Here is a 14,048-nt window from a genome sequence, read left to right as displayed (position 1 = left end):
TTAGTGGTGCAAGGACTAATGCTAGAATGATGATGAACGACCTAGAATTTCAAACAACTCTTCCTTTTCAAGAATCGCGGTATCCAACAGAATCCACAACCCGAGGAAGCGCCCTCGCTGGCTGGAATAAAAACGGCATCGTTGTACCATATTTTTGCTGATATCTGGAATACTTCAACATATCTGGGCGCTTGTCCGGCAATAACAAAATCACGATCGATGGCGACGAGCTGGAGATAGTCGAAGACTGGCGACCGCAGACAATGATACCAGCCATGAGATTCGATGGCAAATGATCAGTGGAATCGTGCCTACATGACGCTCATTTGACTGGTTGTTCTCTACGTGCACGAGACGTGGATATTGCTCGAGGAGGACCTGCGCACACTCGGAGTATTCGATCATCTTTGGCGGTGTACAGTCGCTATAAATCCGGTATGAACGAAGCGAGCAGGGACACAACAAGCGAGGTGCCAAGTGAAGCGTGATCTGTCGGATGCCCGAGAACGGTTGCCATCGACCGAGCGAGTTTTAAGAATTATGTTCATCAAGTTATGTCATGAGACAAAAACCATGAAAAAAATAAAATTATTTGATATCCATTGCCGATTGGATGCAGGGTATCTTTGTGACGGTCCCGAGTTTAGAAACTGGTGACATAACGTTGGTCTGTAAAACCCTCAAAGTACTCGGCAAAGTGATTGACGCTTCACTCCGATGGCAACAAGCTGGAATTGCGATGGATTCCGAACACATCACAACGATACGACGGTGACTTGTCCGATCCAATTTCGGGTACTGCTGGAGTGAGACAGTGTAAAGAACGAATTCCGTGTCCAAGGTGTCAAACTTGTCCAAGCTCGCTGCGAAGTAGAAAAAATCTGCAACACAATCCGGGGAGGTTTGTCTGATCGTGGCGATCCAGGCTTTGGGAAGGCTGCACAGCCATTTCATAAACTTTTGCTCGAGAGGAGATAATATTAAGTGTAATAGCTCGAGGGTATTTGGGACTTCGGATCGAAACAGGTAAACTTCTGATTTCACTGAAAAATAACGAAATTTTATATTGTTGATTACCCACTGTGCACAATCTAAAATTGTTGTATAAAGTTTAACGGGTAGTTGGAAACGACCAATATGGCAGAAAGAAGGTTTGAATAATAGATTGTAAAACGATCAATAGTGAAATCGGAAACCTTTAGTTGGCGCACTTATATCAATAGTCAACCAGTTTTTTCACCGGTTTCGGTGATCTATCTCTACGGGTAGCACTCCCTGAGGCTCCTGCTCCCGTATAACCCCGAGACCGAGATCTACTCGATCGCCTTGGACGTGAGCGCGATCGGCGTCGTTCTCGGGAGGCAGATCGTGATCTTCGCCTGTAGTGGCGGCTACTCTCACCTCCGCTACCACGATCGTAGTCCCGCGTAGACCTTCCACTTGCGTAGCGGCCACGCTCTCTTTCCCGGGATCTGGAGCGGGAGCGATGTCGATATCTCGACCCGTGTGGTGGAGAACGCCTTCGCGTGGAACGGTCATCGTACCTTCGACTTCCCGTTGAAGCCGACGTAGATGCACCGTACCCAGCGACAGTCGAAGATCGCGAACGGCTGCGACTCCGAGAAGCAACCTGCCGTCGAGTAGTTCTCGCAACACTGGGTGATCGAGAAGCCTCGGCTCGAGTTATGCGGCGAAGTACCGGTTTCCGCTCAATGACTGCGGCTGTACTGTAGCTAGATTTACTTGAACCGGTCGGTTTGCTAGATGAAGGGGGATTAGGAGGAAGTTGTGGTGACTCTTTGGGTGCAGGCGAATCTTCTTTGATTGTCGATAGACGTGAAGTTTCGCGACGTTCTTCGTCTGAACTATCCACGGGTGATTTGGATGGGCTTTTGTCACTTTCTGGAGTTCCGTACTTGTGCCGAAGTTCGCGTTGCCTGTAAAGAGAAAATAGATAGTTTCTATTATAAGTATGAGTTTTTTTTTATTTTAAACTAGGTGGTATTTGAGAGCAAGTATATTTTTGGGAATAAGGTTTAAGTTTGTAAAAAGTCCAAAAAATTACCGTCGTCGCAAACGCAATGCCAATTCCCTCATCTCATCTTCTCGCTCTTGCTGTTGTTGAATTTGACGTTCAACTTTTTCAATCTCGGCCTTTTTGTCGGCTTTAACTGTGGAAGTAAAAATTAAAAAAAAAACATGAAAGTTAGATTCAAACTTACAATTTGTAGATTTATAACTTACATTGCTTGTTCAGAAGTATCTGCATTTTTCGCTTCAGACGATCTCTCGGGTTAAGAGACTTCGATGCAGCGGCAGCAGCCAAACTCTGGAATCACAAGTTTCGAATAATATCGGAAATATTAGCGTTAAAGGATTTTACTAAGGTGATGCCTTTTGGATCCCAGAGTGTGCTCAAAGATGATCCACGAACTTATTTGGAGATAAGCCAAAAATGGTAAATCAATTTCTGAAACAATTCAGTGTATGACCCTTGGCGGATTGTTATCCACAACTTGCCTCGTTAGCAATCGAAAGAACTATCTTTACTTTTTAAAAGAAAACTAAAATAGTTTTGAATAATTTTTAAATAATTGTTCATTGCTTTGAACCATTTTAAGCGTTCCAAAAAAGGAATTTTGGTTTTTCATGAAAATTTCACTTTTATCACTGCCGCAACAGTTCCATTCATACTCTTAACAAACCAACCAGAAACACAATCGAAACTGTTTTTTTTACAATTCACGAATGGTTTCGTAGAGTCAAACTTCCGAAACCTGACATGCGAATAGCTGAACTGATTTTGTTTTTCATTTTTCGACATCGTGTTGGTGGTAAAACATAGTAGGGACAATCGGATGATGCTTATGATAGTTGTATTATTCTTACTGACTTTGGAGTCGGTTGTGCCTGATGAGGCGGCTAAACTACCCCCGATGCCACCACTAGTAGGAGTAGTAGTAGCAGCAGCGGCAGCAGAACTGCCTGGGCCGATCGATTGGGATGATTTACTGGTGACCTGCCGGCTGGACGAAGACGACGGCAACGTGGGACCACTTCCGAACGATTCCAAACGCTCCTGTTTAATAGTTATTCCACCGACGAAGGGTATCAAACCACCCGCAATTGTACTGCTACTATTGCCACCTGGTTCTGATGATTGCAAACTGAAACATGAAAAATTAGGGTTATTATTTTTTTCACAAGAGTAAAGACACAAAATTTGACTGTTGAACTTGTGTTAATCAACAATTTTATGATATAGAGTGTGCTATTGATAGATCTGAAAATCTAACCATTATCACAAGTTCGAACAAAGTAAGGCCAAACATAAGAATACTAGAACTGAACACGTTTTACACTCTTGACTCACATCGTTGATGATTCCATAGTTGCCATTTCAGATATGCTAATCTTTTTGTCCTCTTCGTCCGAGCTATCAGAACTAAGATTGCTATCAGTCGAGCTTTGGTCATCTCTTTTGCGCCCGTAATATCTGCGAATCGGAACCTCCGGTTCAGGCTCGACAAGTATAGGCACTTTAGGAGAGGTTGCTTCCTTCTTTACCGTTTCTGTTTTGGACCCAATTGGCGGAATCGATGGAGGCGGTGGTGGAGGTACAGAAAGAAGTGGATGTTCAGGTATTTTCTCCAGAGGTTCAGTTTTGACTTTTGAAATATTGGTTACCGGAAGAGTAATTTTCTTCGATTTCGAACGGCTGCGACTTCTAGTGGTAACTCTGGATTCAGGACTTTTAACTTTCTTTTCAGGTCTTTTTGGTGGCGAAGCGGACGAAGATGAAGAACGTGGCTTTCGACGCCTGGATGAATAATCCGGGGATCTTCGGTTTCGGCGTCCTTTGCTTCGAGAAGGAGATCGCGATGATCCTGATCCCGAACGAGAACGTCTACGATATTTGGAGTAGGTTCGTTTGCCACGAGAGCGACTTCGGCTTCTTCTTCTGCGCCACGAACGGGAACCACTTCTACTGCGACTTCGGCTACGATCACTGTAGCTCCTGGACCTGCGCTGGTACTGAACCGGTATTTTGCTTTCCTCTTCTTTGGTTTGAGAGCCTTTCAATTTTTGGAGATTTTGTCTGACTTTGTCCGCATATGATGTACCCGCTTGAGACTGACTATCTTTGTTAAAGCTAATTGATATCTTTGAGTGAGGCTGAAGTTCATCCTCCCCTCCGAACGAGGTAATGTAGGTAATCTTCCCTGAATTAACTGGCGAAGGAGAACGGGAGCTATCATTCGGATCATCGTAGGTCCTGGGAACAAGATCTTCTTTTGCAGCATAGCTTGGGGGACTCATCGTCCTTCCCACAAATTTACGCTCCCGCTGAGCGCGCCTTTCCCGTCTGCTTTTCCTTCCGCTGAACATGATCTTTTCCTGTTCTTCCTCTCGAGCCATTTTCAGAGCTTCTGCTTCATCCGCATCCTTGGTCAGGAATGAATAAAAATCATTGCTCTTCATTCCATAATGCCGTCCACAAGCGTTCATTTCATGCGCTTGTGCCGTTCCGACTTTGTTGATATCGATCGATACATCCATATCCAGATCCGAATCGGAATCACTCTTCATGCACTCGTCGTACCTTCCGGAACCGGTACTCTGCTCGATAGCGCTAATGGTTTGGGTGAACGGAACCACACCGCTCGGATCGGTGGAATCTTCATAGGTGTAACCGATCGCTACCCCCGCTCCAGCCGCTTTCTTTTTGGACGAAGATGCCGCCTTTTGCTCCGCCTCTACTTGTGCACTTACTCCGTACTGTTCTTCCAAATAGAGCTGGTGCAAGAATTTTTCCTCACTGATGCCTGGAAAGGTAAATATCACATGATTATCAAGATTGGTTTGAACATTATAAGGCCTCCATCTGTTCATTCGAACAGAAATTGAATGAAATCAATCATTTATCGAAAGCAACAATTTGAAGGATATTTATAACGGAAGGAGCACACATAACCTTTCGAAAACAATTTTGGGACCATGGGGCTTATTCTTGAGAATCGATGAGCTCTGAAGACCAATAACAGCTCATTCGAACAAAAATTTCGAGACTAGAAAGGTTGTTTAAGCTAGCAAAACGATTTGAAATTTCGTGAGTCACGTCACTCGAGTCGCAGAATAAGCCCCCATACCTAAAAACTTAAACCTGAAACCTGCGAAATTAGACAAGAGATGTGAGGCATGAAAAATGTGTCAGTTCTTCGATCTTATGTTTCAGGTTTCCTTTTTAATCCTCAGGTTTTTTTCTCATCAGAGTTTTCAGGTATCAGTATTCAGCTTTGAGGTCACAGGTTTCAATATTGGTCCTAAAGTCTCAAAACTTAAGTCTCAGGTCTTAGCCGTCAGATCTCAGCCCTCAGGTTTCAGAACACAGGTATCAGGTCTAATGTCTCAAGTCTCATGTTGCAGGTCTGGAATCTCAGGTTGAGTTTTTAGGTGAGGTCTCAGGTCTTAGGTTTTATGCCTCAGATATTAGGTTTAATCTCTCAAATCTCAGAGCAAATTTCATTTAAAACTTTAAAAATGTCTACCTATAAATTTTCCACTGAAAGAACTTTTCTCTTCAAGGCTGTATCAGAAAAAAAAACTTTGATCATCGCATACGAAGCTGACATTCCGCAATAATTATATTTCCTATTTTTTGGGTATTTTTTTGAACTTTGTGTTTTTGGGATTGAACTTCATTCGACAGATCCGTTCAGGAGTACGCAAAAATGTCATGAAACGTTTTAGATTAGTAGGTGGTATTCCGCCCGGGCCTTTAGAAATAGTTTTTAAGCTTTCTTGACAACTTTATTGACAGCCCTACTCAATATTTGTTTAGCATGTTTAGCTGTAGTAAAGATGCTCAAAAGTTTTCTGGTAAAGTGGTTATAGAACCGTTTTTTCATCCGTAAAATCCGTTCCTAAAGTATTAACCGCACCCTTTAGATGGAATCTTTCTCCTCATAGACAAGTTCACTGGAAAATTCTGTGTTTTTGACAAAAAAGTACCTTTTATTCTGCGATTTGACCCTAAAATAATAACATTTTTCACTTTCATTTTCGGAATGGAACTTCATATTCAAGAAACTAAGAATAAGTTTGAATATTGAAGGCCCAAGAAAATTGGAAAGCTAGTTCTATGATCTAGAATGTAGATTAATCTTCATGTTTTGATTTCCTGAATTGACTATTCAAGATTACTTCATATGCAGACGAACTTCACTAGAATGGAAAGCTAACAATGTAGAATGACCACATTTCTTCCTAGTTCGAAAAGGTGTTTCAACTAACAATACCCAAGCAACCCCCCGACATTGAAATACTGTACCGGCCAACGGTAATTTGATCCCAGCGTGAAACCTCAAGATTGTTCAATCACTATGGATTCATAGTTACCCACCGAGAAACTCGTTCTGTGCCAGCACCCGGTACCGTTCGTAGTTCATGGCTCGTTCCTCCACGTCCACCAGATCGTCCTCGGTTCCCGTCGTCGTCGTCGTCTGATCCGGTTTCGGTACGCACGGTGCCGGCGGAATGTAATCCAGATGGGCACGCACATCGAATCGATCGATCAGGTTGTCTTTCTGACCCTGCCATGGCATCCTGCAAACAAGACAATCTTCAAATCTATGCATTTCTGTGTAGCTTCTAATGGTGCACCCCATCATATCGTAAAGATAAGAGTCTTACAGAAACTACCGGGAACCGGTTTGTAACAATTAATCAGAAAACGGGACACAACTAGGGAGGGCTACTTTGGGGGATGCAAAGGCAGCGCGCCTGTGTGTGAACACAAGTGGCCAGTAATGGGTTACAGGACGGGATCACAAGAAGGGAAACAAATGCAATAACAAAAGAAAGCTGGTTTTGCTTTCGCAATATCACTTGCATGATGGCCGGATTCTCTGCAGCTGCCGCCACGCTTTGGTCCAGATGTATTTTGCATTTGCGACTGTGAACTTGAAGAAATTGTGTCGGGTCCGCTTTCTGGACGATTGGCATTATGAAAGAAAGAGGGAGACAAAAATAAGAAAAATTAGATTTGTGTTACTGCACTTCCGGGAGTTTGATTTCACTGCGTTGTCTGGTAGTTTTTCAAGGACATCACGAGTTAGCTCAGTTTTGTAGTGTCTGACAAACGCGTTGAACGTGTGTCAACACCATATCTTAGAACAAACAATACAGCTCGATAAGAATTGGGTTTTGGAATAAAGCGCCAGTTAGATTCTGATTGTGAACCTAGTAACAAGCCTGTGTTTAATTGCATCCGAAATCTGGGGAATATTCTAGGACATTTTAGTGGCGACGAGGCTGTTTAGAACCCCGTGTTTCAATCAGTTTTATTTTATATATTGCGTATTTATAAGAAGCAAGGATTTTATTTAGAAGTCGTAAACCTTTTTTTAGTGGACTTCTGCATCGTTTGCTGGTAAAACTTAAGTTGAGCCACCGTGTGATAAAATCATTGAGTGTGAGCCTACTGCAAGAAAATAGTGTTCTAGTGCTGAAAAGAATATTGTCACAAAGCTTCTTGGTGCTGTGGTTGGCGAAAATTGTTCGAAGCTAAAATAGCTGCCATTGCAAAAAATTATTGCATGTAACAATTTAAGAACATTTTCTTTTCCGCCATCGTGTTTTCATCCGGCATCAGCTGTAAACCGAGAGAGGTCTCGTGAGCGTTTCTGCGAGAGGTTTGTGATCATTGAAAGTAGAAGTTGGAAACATTAAAGAAATGTCTACTTTTATTGGATCGGTGGAGCCGTACGTACCGGGAACTTCCTTCGGTGACTATGCTGAGAGGCTGCAGTACGTGTTTAATTATAATAACGTGCCTGCAGGGAACCGGAAATCTTTATTTATCACCGTCGGAGGGGCATCGGTTTTCGCCGAGATCAAGAAGTTGTATCCGGGTGTTGATATAAATACGCTGGAATATGACGATATCATAAATCGTTTGAAAACTCGGTTTGATAAGACGAAAGGCCTCATGCAGAAGCGGGACGCTTTTTATGGCAGGATTCAAGGTAAGGATGAACCTGTCGAGGATTTTATCCTTGACGTTAAGCTATTAGCAGAAAGTTGAGCTTTCGGGTTAATAAAAAGTAGTTTGATACGAGATAGAGTTGTGTTTGGCACAAGTGATAAAAAAGCGTTCGAGAAGTTGTACGAAATGGAAGACCCGAGTTTGGAGGAAGTGGAGCGCATCCTAATAGCTAGGGAGCATTCGGTAAAGAATGCATTGAGAGCTGAACAGCAATCTGATCTTCGGGTAAATTTGATTGATCGTTTGGGTCCTAGACGTAATTCGAATCGCAATGAAGGGTCATTCAACAACAGACGAGAAAGATATCCAATCCGGCGCTATGATCAGGATCGTTTTGCCTTCCGAAACCGCAGTCGTAGTCGTTCCCGAGGAGACAGGAACAATCGTGTTGGAGTGTTGTGCAGTTACTGCAATACTCGTGGTCATACCAGACGTAACTGTTTTGAACGCCAACGCTCCCGCCAATCCATTCGCTTTGTGAACGATTCAATCGAAGAAAGTGGCTCGAATTCTAATTTTAAACGAGCAGAGAAGGACTCTGACAATTCGGATGACGATCTTGAATGTATGAGCATCACGGAGGGTATCAAGGTAAATGATCCTGTGTTCGTTTCAGCTACAATTAATGGAGTTGGTTTCCGAATGGAAGTTGACACTGGGTCGGCAGTCTCAGTGATAAGCAAACAAGTTTTTAAACAAAATTTTAAAAATTTTAAATTAAATCCATGCCACCGAAAGCTGTCGGTTGTTGATGGGAATAGACTGTCGATTTTAGGTAGTATTCAGATAAAAGTTTCTTTGAATAATATAACGAAAAGAGTATCTTTGATCGTTTTGAATGTATCCAAAATGGTAGTTCCGCTAATTGGGCGTGATTGGCTAGATACATTTTACGATGATTGGAGAACTCAATTTATGTGCCCTGAAACTGTAAACAATTTGAATGAGGAAACATTTAATGACGCAGAATTTATTGAATTGAAACAGAAATATGAAAACGTATTTAACAACGACTGTTCCATTCCCATAAAAGGTTTCAAGGGAGATCTTGTGCTAAAGGATGATAGGCCAATTTTCAAAAAAGCCTATACCGTTCCTTTAAGGCTAAAACAAAAAGTTATAGACCATTTAGATGCACTGGAAAAAAGTGGGATAATTACACCGATTAAAGCCAGCGAATGGGCTTCACCAGTCATGGCTGTAATAAAAAAAGACAATGACATTCGATTGGTCATTGACTGTAAGGTGTCAGTGAACAAGGTTATCGTGCCAAATACGTACCCAATTCCTTTAGCACAGGACATTTTCGCAACCCTATCAGATTCTAAAGTGTTTTGCTCCCTAGATCTAGCTGGAGCATACACTCAGTTAGAGTTAACAAATCGTTCGAAGAAGATAATGACCATTAATACTATCAAAGGTCTCTATACCTATAATCGTCTTCCGCAAGGGAGTGCTTCTTCAACAGCCATTTTCCAGTCAGTCATGGAACGAGTTCTTCAAGGTCTCGAAGGAGTGTCTGTTTACTTAGATGACGTTCTTATTTCGGGAAGAAATAAGAAAGAATGTAAAGCAAGATTATTTTCCGTTTTAGATAGGCTTGCAGTAGCCAATATCAAAGTAAAATTGAATAAATGTAAATTTTTTGTAAACGAATTAACATTTTTAGGGCATATAATAAGTTCAGAAGGTTTAAAACCATGCCCAGATAAAATTGAGACTATTGCTAAAGCGAAATCACCACAAAATACCAATGAATTGAAAGCTTTTCTTGGTTTGATAAATTTTTATGCAAAATTTATTCCGAATCTTTCTTCAAAGTTAAGCTGTTTCTATAAACTCTTGAAAAAGGATACGAAGTACATTTGGGATGAGAACTGCAATACACAGTTTGAAAAATGTAAAAAATATTTATTGAAACCACAAATTCTTGAGTATTTCGATCCTAAGAAGCCATTAGTGCTTGTAACTGACGCTTGTAGCTATGGACTCGGAGGAGTGCTAGCCCATGAGATAGGTGACCAAGAAAGACCAATTTGTTTTACGTCTTTCAGTTTAAACGATTCTCAAAAGAAATATCCAATTTTGCATCTGGAAGCACTAGCAGTAGTGAGCTGTATTAAAAAATTCCATCGTTATCTGTACGGTCAACATTTTGTAGTTTATACAGACCACAAACCCTTGTTAGGAGTTTTTGGAAAAGAGGGGAAAAATTCGATCATAGTTACACGTTTGCAGAGATATATCATGGAGTTATCGATCTATGATTATGAAATCCGCTACAGACCTTCTAACAAAATGGGAAATGCAGATTTCTGCTCCAGATTTCCACTTGCCAGGGAAGTTCCTGAGCAAATAGACCGAAATTTTATAAATAGTTTGAATTTTTCGAATGACTTTCCCATTGATTTTAATGTTATTGCTTTGGAAACAGAAAAAGATGTTTTCTTAACACAGATTATAAAGTATCTTCAGAATGGCTGGCCGGATCGAGTTGAAAATAAATTCAAAGATGTTAAAGCCCAAGCTCATGATTTTGAGATTCTATCTGGTTGCCTCATGTTTCAAAATCGAATAGTTGTGCCAAGATCATTACAGTTGAAAACATTACAGTTGCTACATGCTAATCATTCAGGAATGGTAAAAATAAAGCAATTGGCCCGCAGAACTGTTTTCTGGTTCGGAATAAATGCTGATATCGAACAGCATGTAAAAAATTGCGATGTATGTAATCGGACGGTTATAACAGCAAAAAAGCAAGTAGTAGCAACTTGGACCCCTACAACTCGTCCATTCAGTCGCATTCATGCCGATTTCTTTCATTTTAAAGAAAAAGTGTTTTTGATTATTGTTGACAGCTATTCCAAATGGATTGAACTTGATTATATGAGCAATGGCACTGACACGAAAAAAGTTCTGAAAAAATTCATCGATATGTTTGCTCGATTTGGATTACCAGACGTTATAGTGACAGATGGTGGACCTCCTTTCAATTCGAACGAATTCTGTTCTTTCATGTCTAAACAAGGAATACTCGTTTTAAAAAGCCCTCCGTATCACCCGGAAAGTAACGGGCAAGCAGAGAGAACGGTTCGGACAGTTAAGGAAGTTTTCAAAAAGTTCCTTCTAGATTCACAAACAAAAAACCTTGATTTAGATGAACGGATCAACTATTTCTTGATAAATTACAGAAATAGTTGTCTGACAGGGAGTGGAACTTTTCCATCTGAGCACATCTTTAGATTCAAACCGAAAGTTCTTCTAGATCTGATAGACCCAAAGAATCACTATAAGAACAATTTGGCGGCCCCGAAGAAGGCAACAGTAAACGATTCGTTGTTGCCAGCTCCAAGACAAAGTGACATTGCATTTGACAGTTTAAAACCAGGTGACCTTTTGTGGTATCGCAATCACCGTAAGGATATCGAAAGATGGTTGGATGCAGTTTTTGTTAAGCGATGCTCTTTGAATGTGTTCCAAATTTCTGTTAACGGTCATGTTTTGTCTGCACACCGGAATCAACTAAGGATACGATCAAGCACGAAATTTTTGAATTGTTTGACTAAAGTTGTTAACTTGAAAAGGCGCTGTGAAGACGATGACGACGACGAACCCGATTTTTTAGGCTTCCCTGAAGAAACCAGTACCAACAATCCAATTTCCAGGGATAATGAGACACAATCTAATAATTTCGTTGTAGGCATTAGGAGGTCCGAACGCATAAAAAGGCGCCGTCAGCTGGTTGATGCTGAGAAGACATCTACAGTATATACAAGACATCGGTAGTCATCATCTAGTTAGTGCAAGGCATATGAAAATTTATTGGATTTTGAATTATGAAAGTGTTTTACAAAGCATTGAAGTGTTTTAGAATTAAAGATCGTTTTTGATATACATTACACATCAGAATTAATTTAGTTTTAAACTCAAATGGGTGAGAACTGTAGTGTCTGACAAACGCGTTGAACGTGTGTCAACACCATATCTTAGAACAAACAATACAGCTCGATAAGAATTGGGTTTTGGAATAAAGCGCCAGTTAGATTCTGATTGTGAACCTAGTAACAAGCCTGTGTTTAATTGCATCCGAAATCTGGGGAATATTCTAGGACATTTTAAGTTTGAAAACAGAAAATTTGAAATTATTTTAGAAACTTAGAAATCTTTTCATCTTGATTTATCAGTAAAATTAAAAATCAAGTAAAACATCTGAATTTACCAACTTTTAAACTAAATTAAGAAATATAAGAAACATATAATCTAAATTTTATGTTTGGAGTTTGCAATCTCAACTTTTATCTTCAAGTTGAAAATCGAGCGTCGAACTTAAAAAATTCAAAGAAAATTCTGAATAGAAGTTCATAAAACCAAAGAGAATACACATAGATCAACTTTTAGAATACAGTTTAACATCAAATTTATTAAAAAAATTAGGGAGGAATGCCTTCTTTGGAGTTAAAATCCCTTTAAGAAACACTATAAAGATCCGTTTGTAATAATGTAGAATTATAATCGAGATGAGAAATTTCAACTTAGGATTCATATTAAATTATAAATTTTATAAAAAAAAAATATTAATTAATAAATAAAAATAAATTATTTTATAAATAGAAAATTAACTCGCAGTGAAAATGCATAGAATAATAATTAAAAGGAACTCAGAACTGACCATTTTAAAATAAAATTACAAATCCTATCAAATAATTAACTTGAAATTCACTCAATTCGAATTATTAGAATAAAAACTTAACTAGAATCAGAACTTAAATTGTTCTATTTTTCAAAAAATCAAATCCCAATTTTTTAAGAAAAAAGGATCAAAGCAGCACCCTTAATCTCTAACTTCGTTATGAAAAAAAAGATGAGGTCATCTTTTTTTGCAAAATGATCCTGTCCCCCGAATGATAAGCAACAGACGCACGCAGTCAAAACAAACCTCCGGACTTCCGGTCGGGAAAGACAATATTGATTAGGAAACAAAACGGCCACCATGTTCTACAAACTCACTATGCGTTCGTAAAAATTCTGCCGCCGCTCTGCCCGCTTCCGGTAGTCGACCAACATCCCTCGGATTTTCTTCTCCTGTTTCCGGGCTTCGTGCCACATTTTCATTTGGCAGGAATTTTCACTGTCGCGACGCGTAAAATTGGGAAACTGAAAACTAAACTTTTTCCTACTTCCCCCTTGATTCCAACCCAAATACCGTCACTTTCTACAAGGTCTAGAACGAGGGAACACTGCCGCACTAGTTTCACCGAGATTGTTCCGGATTAGAGGGTACAATTTTCAAATTTAGCCTGCAGACAAACGCGTCCGCACGGCTCCAGTAAGAACGCGAGTTTATTTTTCTATCCGCCGCGTTCGGATTTTTCCCTCTTCGGCTTGACGACGGCCGAGTCGATGTCAAACTTCGGCTTTTTGCCGGCTGCTGCATAGCGAACACACGCACACAACTAAACCGACTAGATAGGGTTCCCGTTTTGCAAAATGTGTTTTGATTTTCAAACAAACTTCCCTGTAGGAAAAAATAGCAAACGGCAAAAGAAAACAGACGTGGCGTGCGTGAAACGAAAAATTCCACTCCTCCTTGGCTGCATTAGGAAAACAGCAAGGAAAGTAAGTACAGACGTAACATAACAGTACGTATACGTGTTTCACAGAATAAGCAGCGTTATGGACAAATTGACTCAACTAATAAAGCCGTGTGGTATGCTCCGATAATCAGGGCCCTGAACTTTTCAAGGAAACAATGGTATTCCTAAGATCATTGAAAAAGGGAAAGTATATATTGTTTGAAAAGGTTTAGAGAAACGACAACAACGTTATGACCGATGGTTTTCAAGGTCACCTGAAAAACTCCTGGTTGAACAAAAAATCAAATCATATTACCAACCATTGAATCCGTCAAAATCGATATAAATTTTTATGTGGTCGAAAATCGGTCACCTTGTAAAAAAGGCAGGAAAAACAAATCAAATCCTGTTTTTTTTTTTTTGTGATT

The 14,048-nt window shown here is 40.2% G+C and overlaps 1 protein-coding gene across 2 annotated transcripts; it reads right to left on the bottom strand.

The window, feature by feature from the left end:
• Nucleotides 1-1,038: 1,038 nt before the first annotated feature.
• On the bottom strand, nucleotides 1,039-13,441 carry LOC129755515 (CLK4-associating serine/arginine rich protein-like). 2 transcript variants are annotated; one of them, XM_055752048.1, is made up of 8 exons: nucleotides 13,055-13,441; nucleotides 6,893-6,990; nucleotides 6,404-6,606; nucleotides 3,374-4,826; nucleotides 2,894-3,167; nucleotides 2,245-2,329; nucleotides 2,066-2,171; nucleotides 1,039-1,937 (listed from the first exon to the last, which is right to left on the bottom strand). In XM_055752048.1, exons 1-8 carry the CDS (start codon nucleotides 13,157-13,159, stop codon nucleotides 1,217-1,219), a joined length of 3,045 nt encoding a protein of 1,014 aa, XP_055608023.1. In that variant the 5' UTR covers nucleotides 13,160-13,441; the 3' UTR covers nucleotides 1,039-1,216. The 2 variants fall into 2 exon arrangements, with proteins under 2 accessions (XP_055608023.1, XP_055608025.1); XM_055752050.1 differs by having other exon boundaries at nucleotides 13,037-13,148.
• Between the last annotated feature and the right edge of the window lie 607 nt (nucleotides 13,442-14,048).

This window comes from Uranotaenia lowii, chromosome 3 (genome assembly GCF_029784155.1).
Source record: "Uranotaenia lowii strain MFRU-FL chromosome 3, ASM2978415v1, whole genome shotgun sequence".
NCBI lineage: Eukaryota > Metazoa > Arthropoda > Insecta > Diptera > Culicidae > Uranotaenia > Uranotaenia lowii.
Note: the sequence above shows the minus strand (reverse complement) of the source record. Positions and strands in the feature narration are given on the sequence as shown.

Coding starts and splice junctions, on each gene's coding strand:
- LOC129755515 (XM_055752048.1), bottom strand. CDS start 13,159: ATGAAAATGTGGCACGAAGCCCGGAAACAGGAGAAGAAAATCCGAGGG. Junction 4,827..6,403: donor GGCACAGAACGAGTTTCTCG/GTGGGTAACTAT, acceptor TTACCTTTCCAG/GCATCAGTGAGGAAAAATTC. Junction 2,172..2,244: donor GATACTTCTGAACAAGCAAT/GTAAGTTATAAA, acceptor TTACTTCCACAG/TTAAAGCCGACAAAAAGGCC.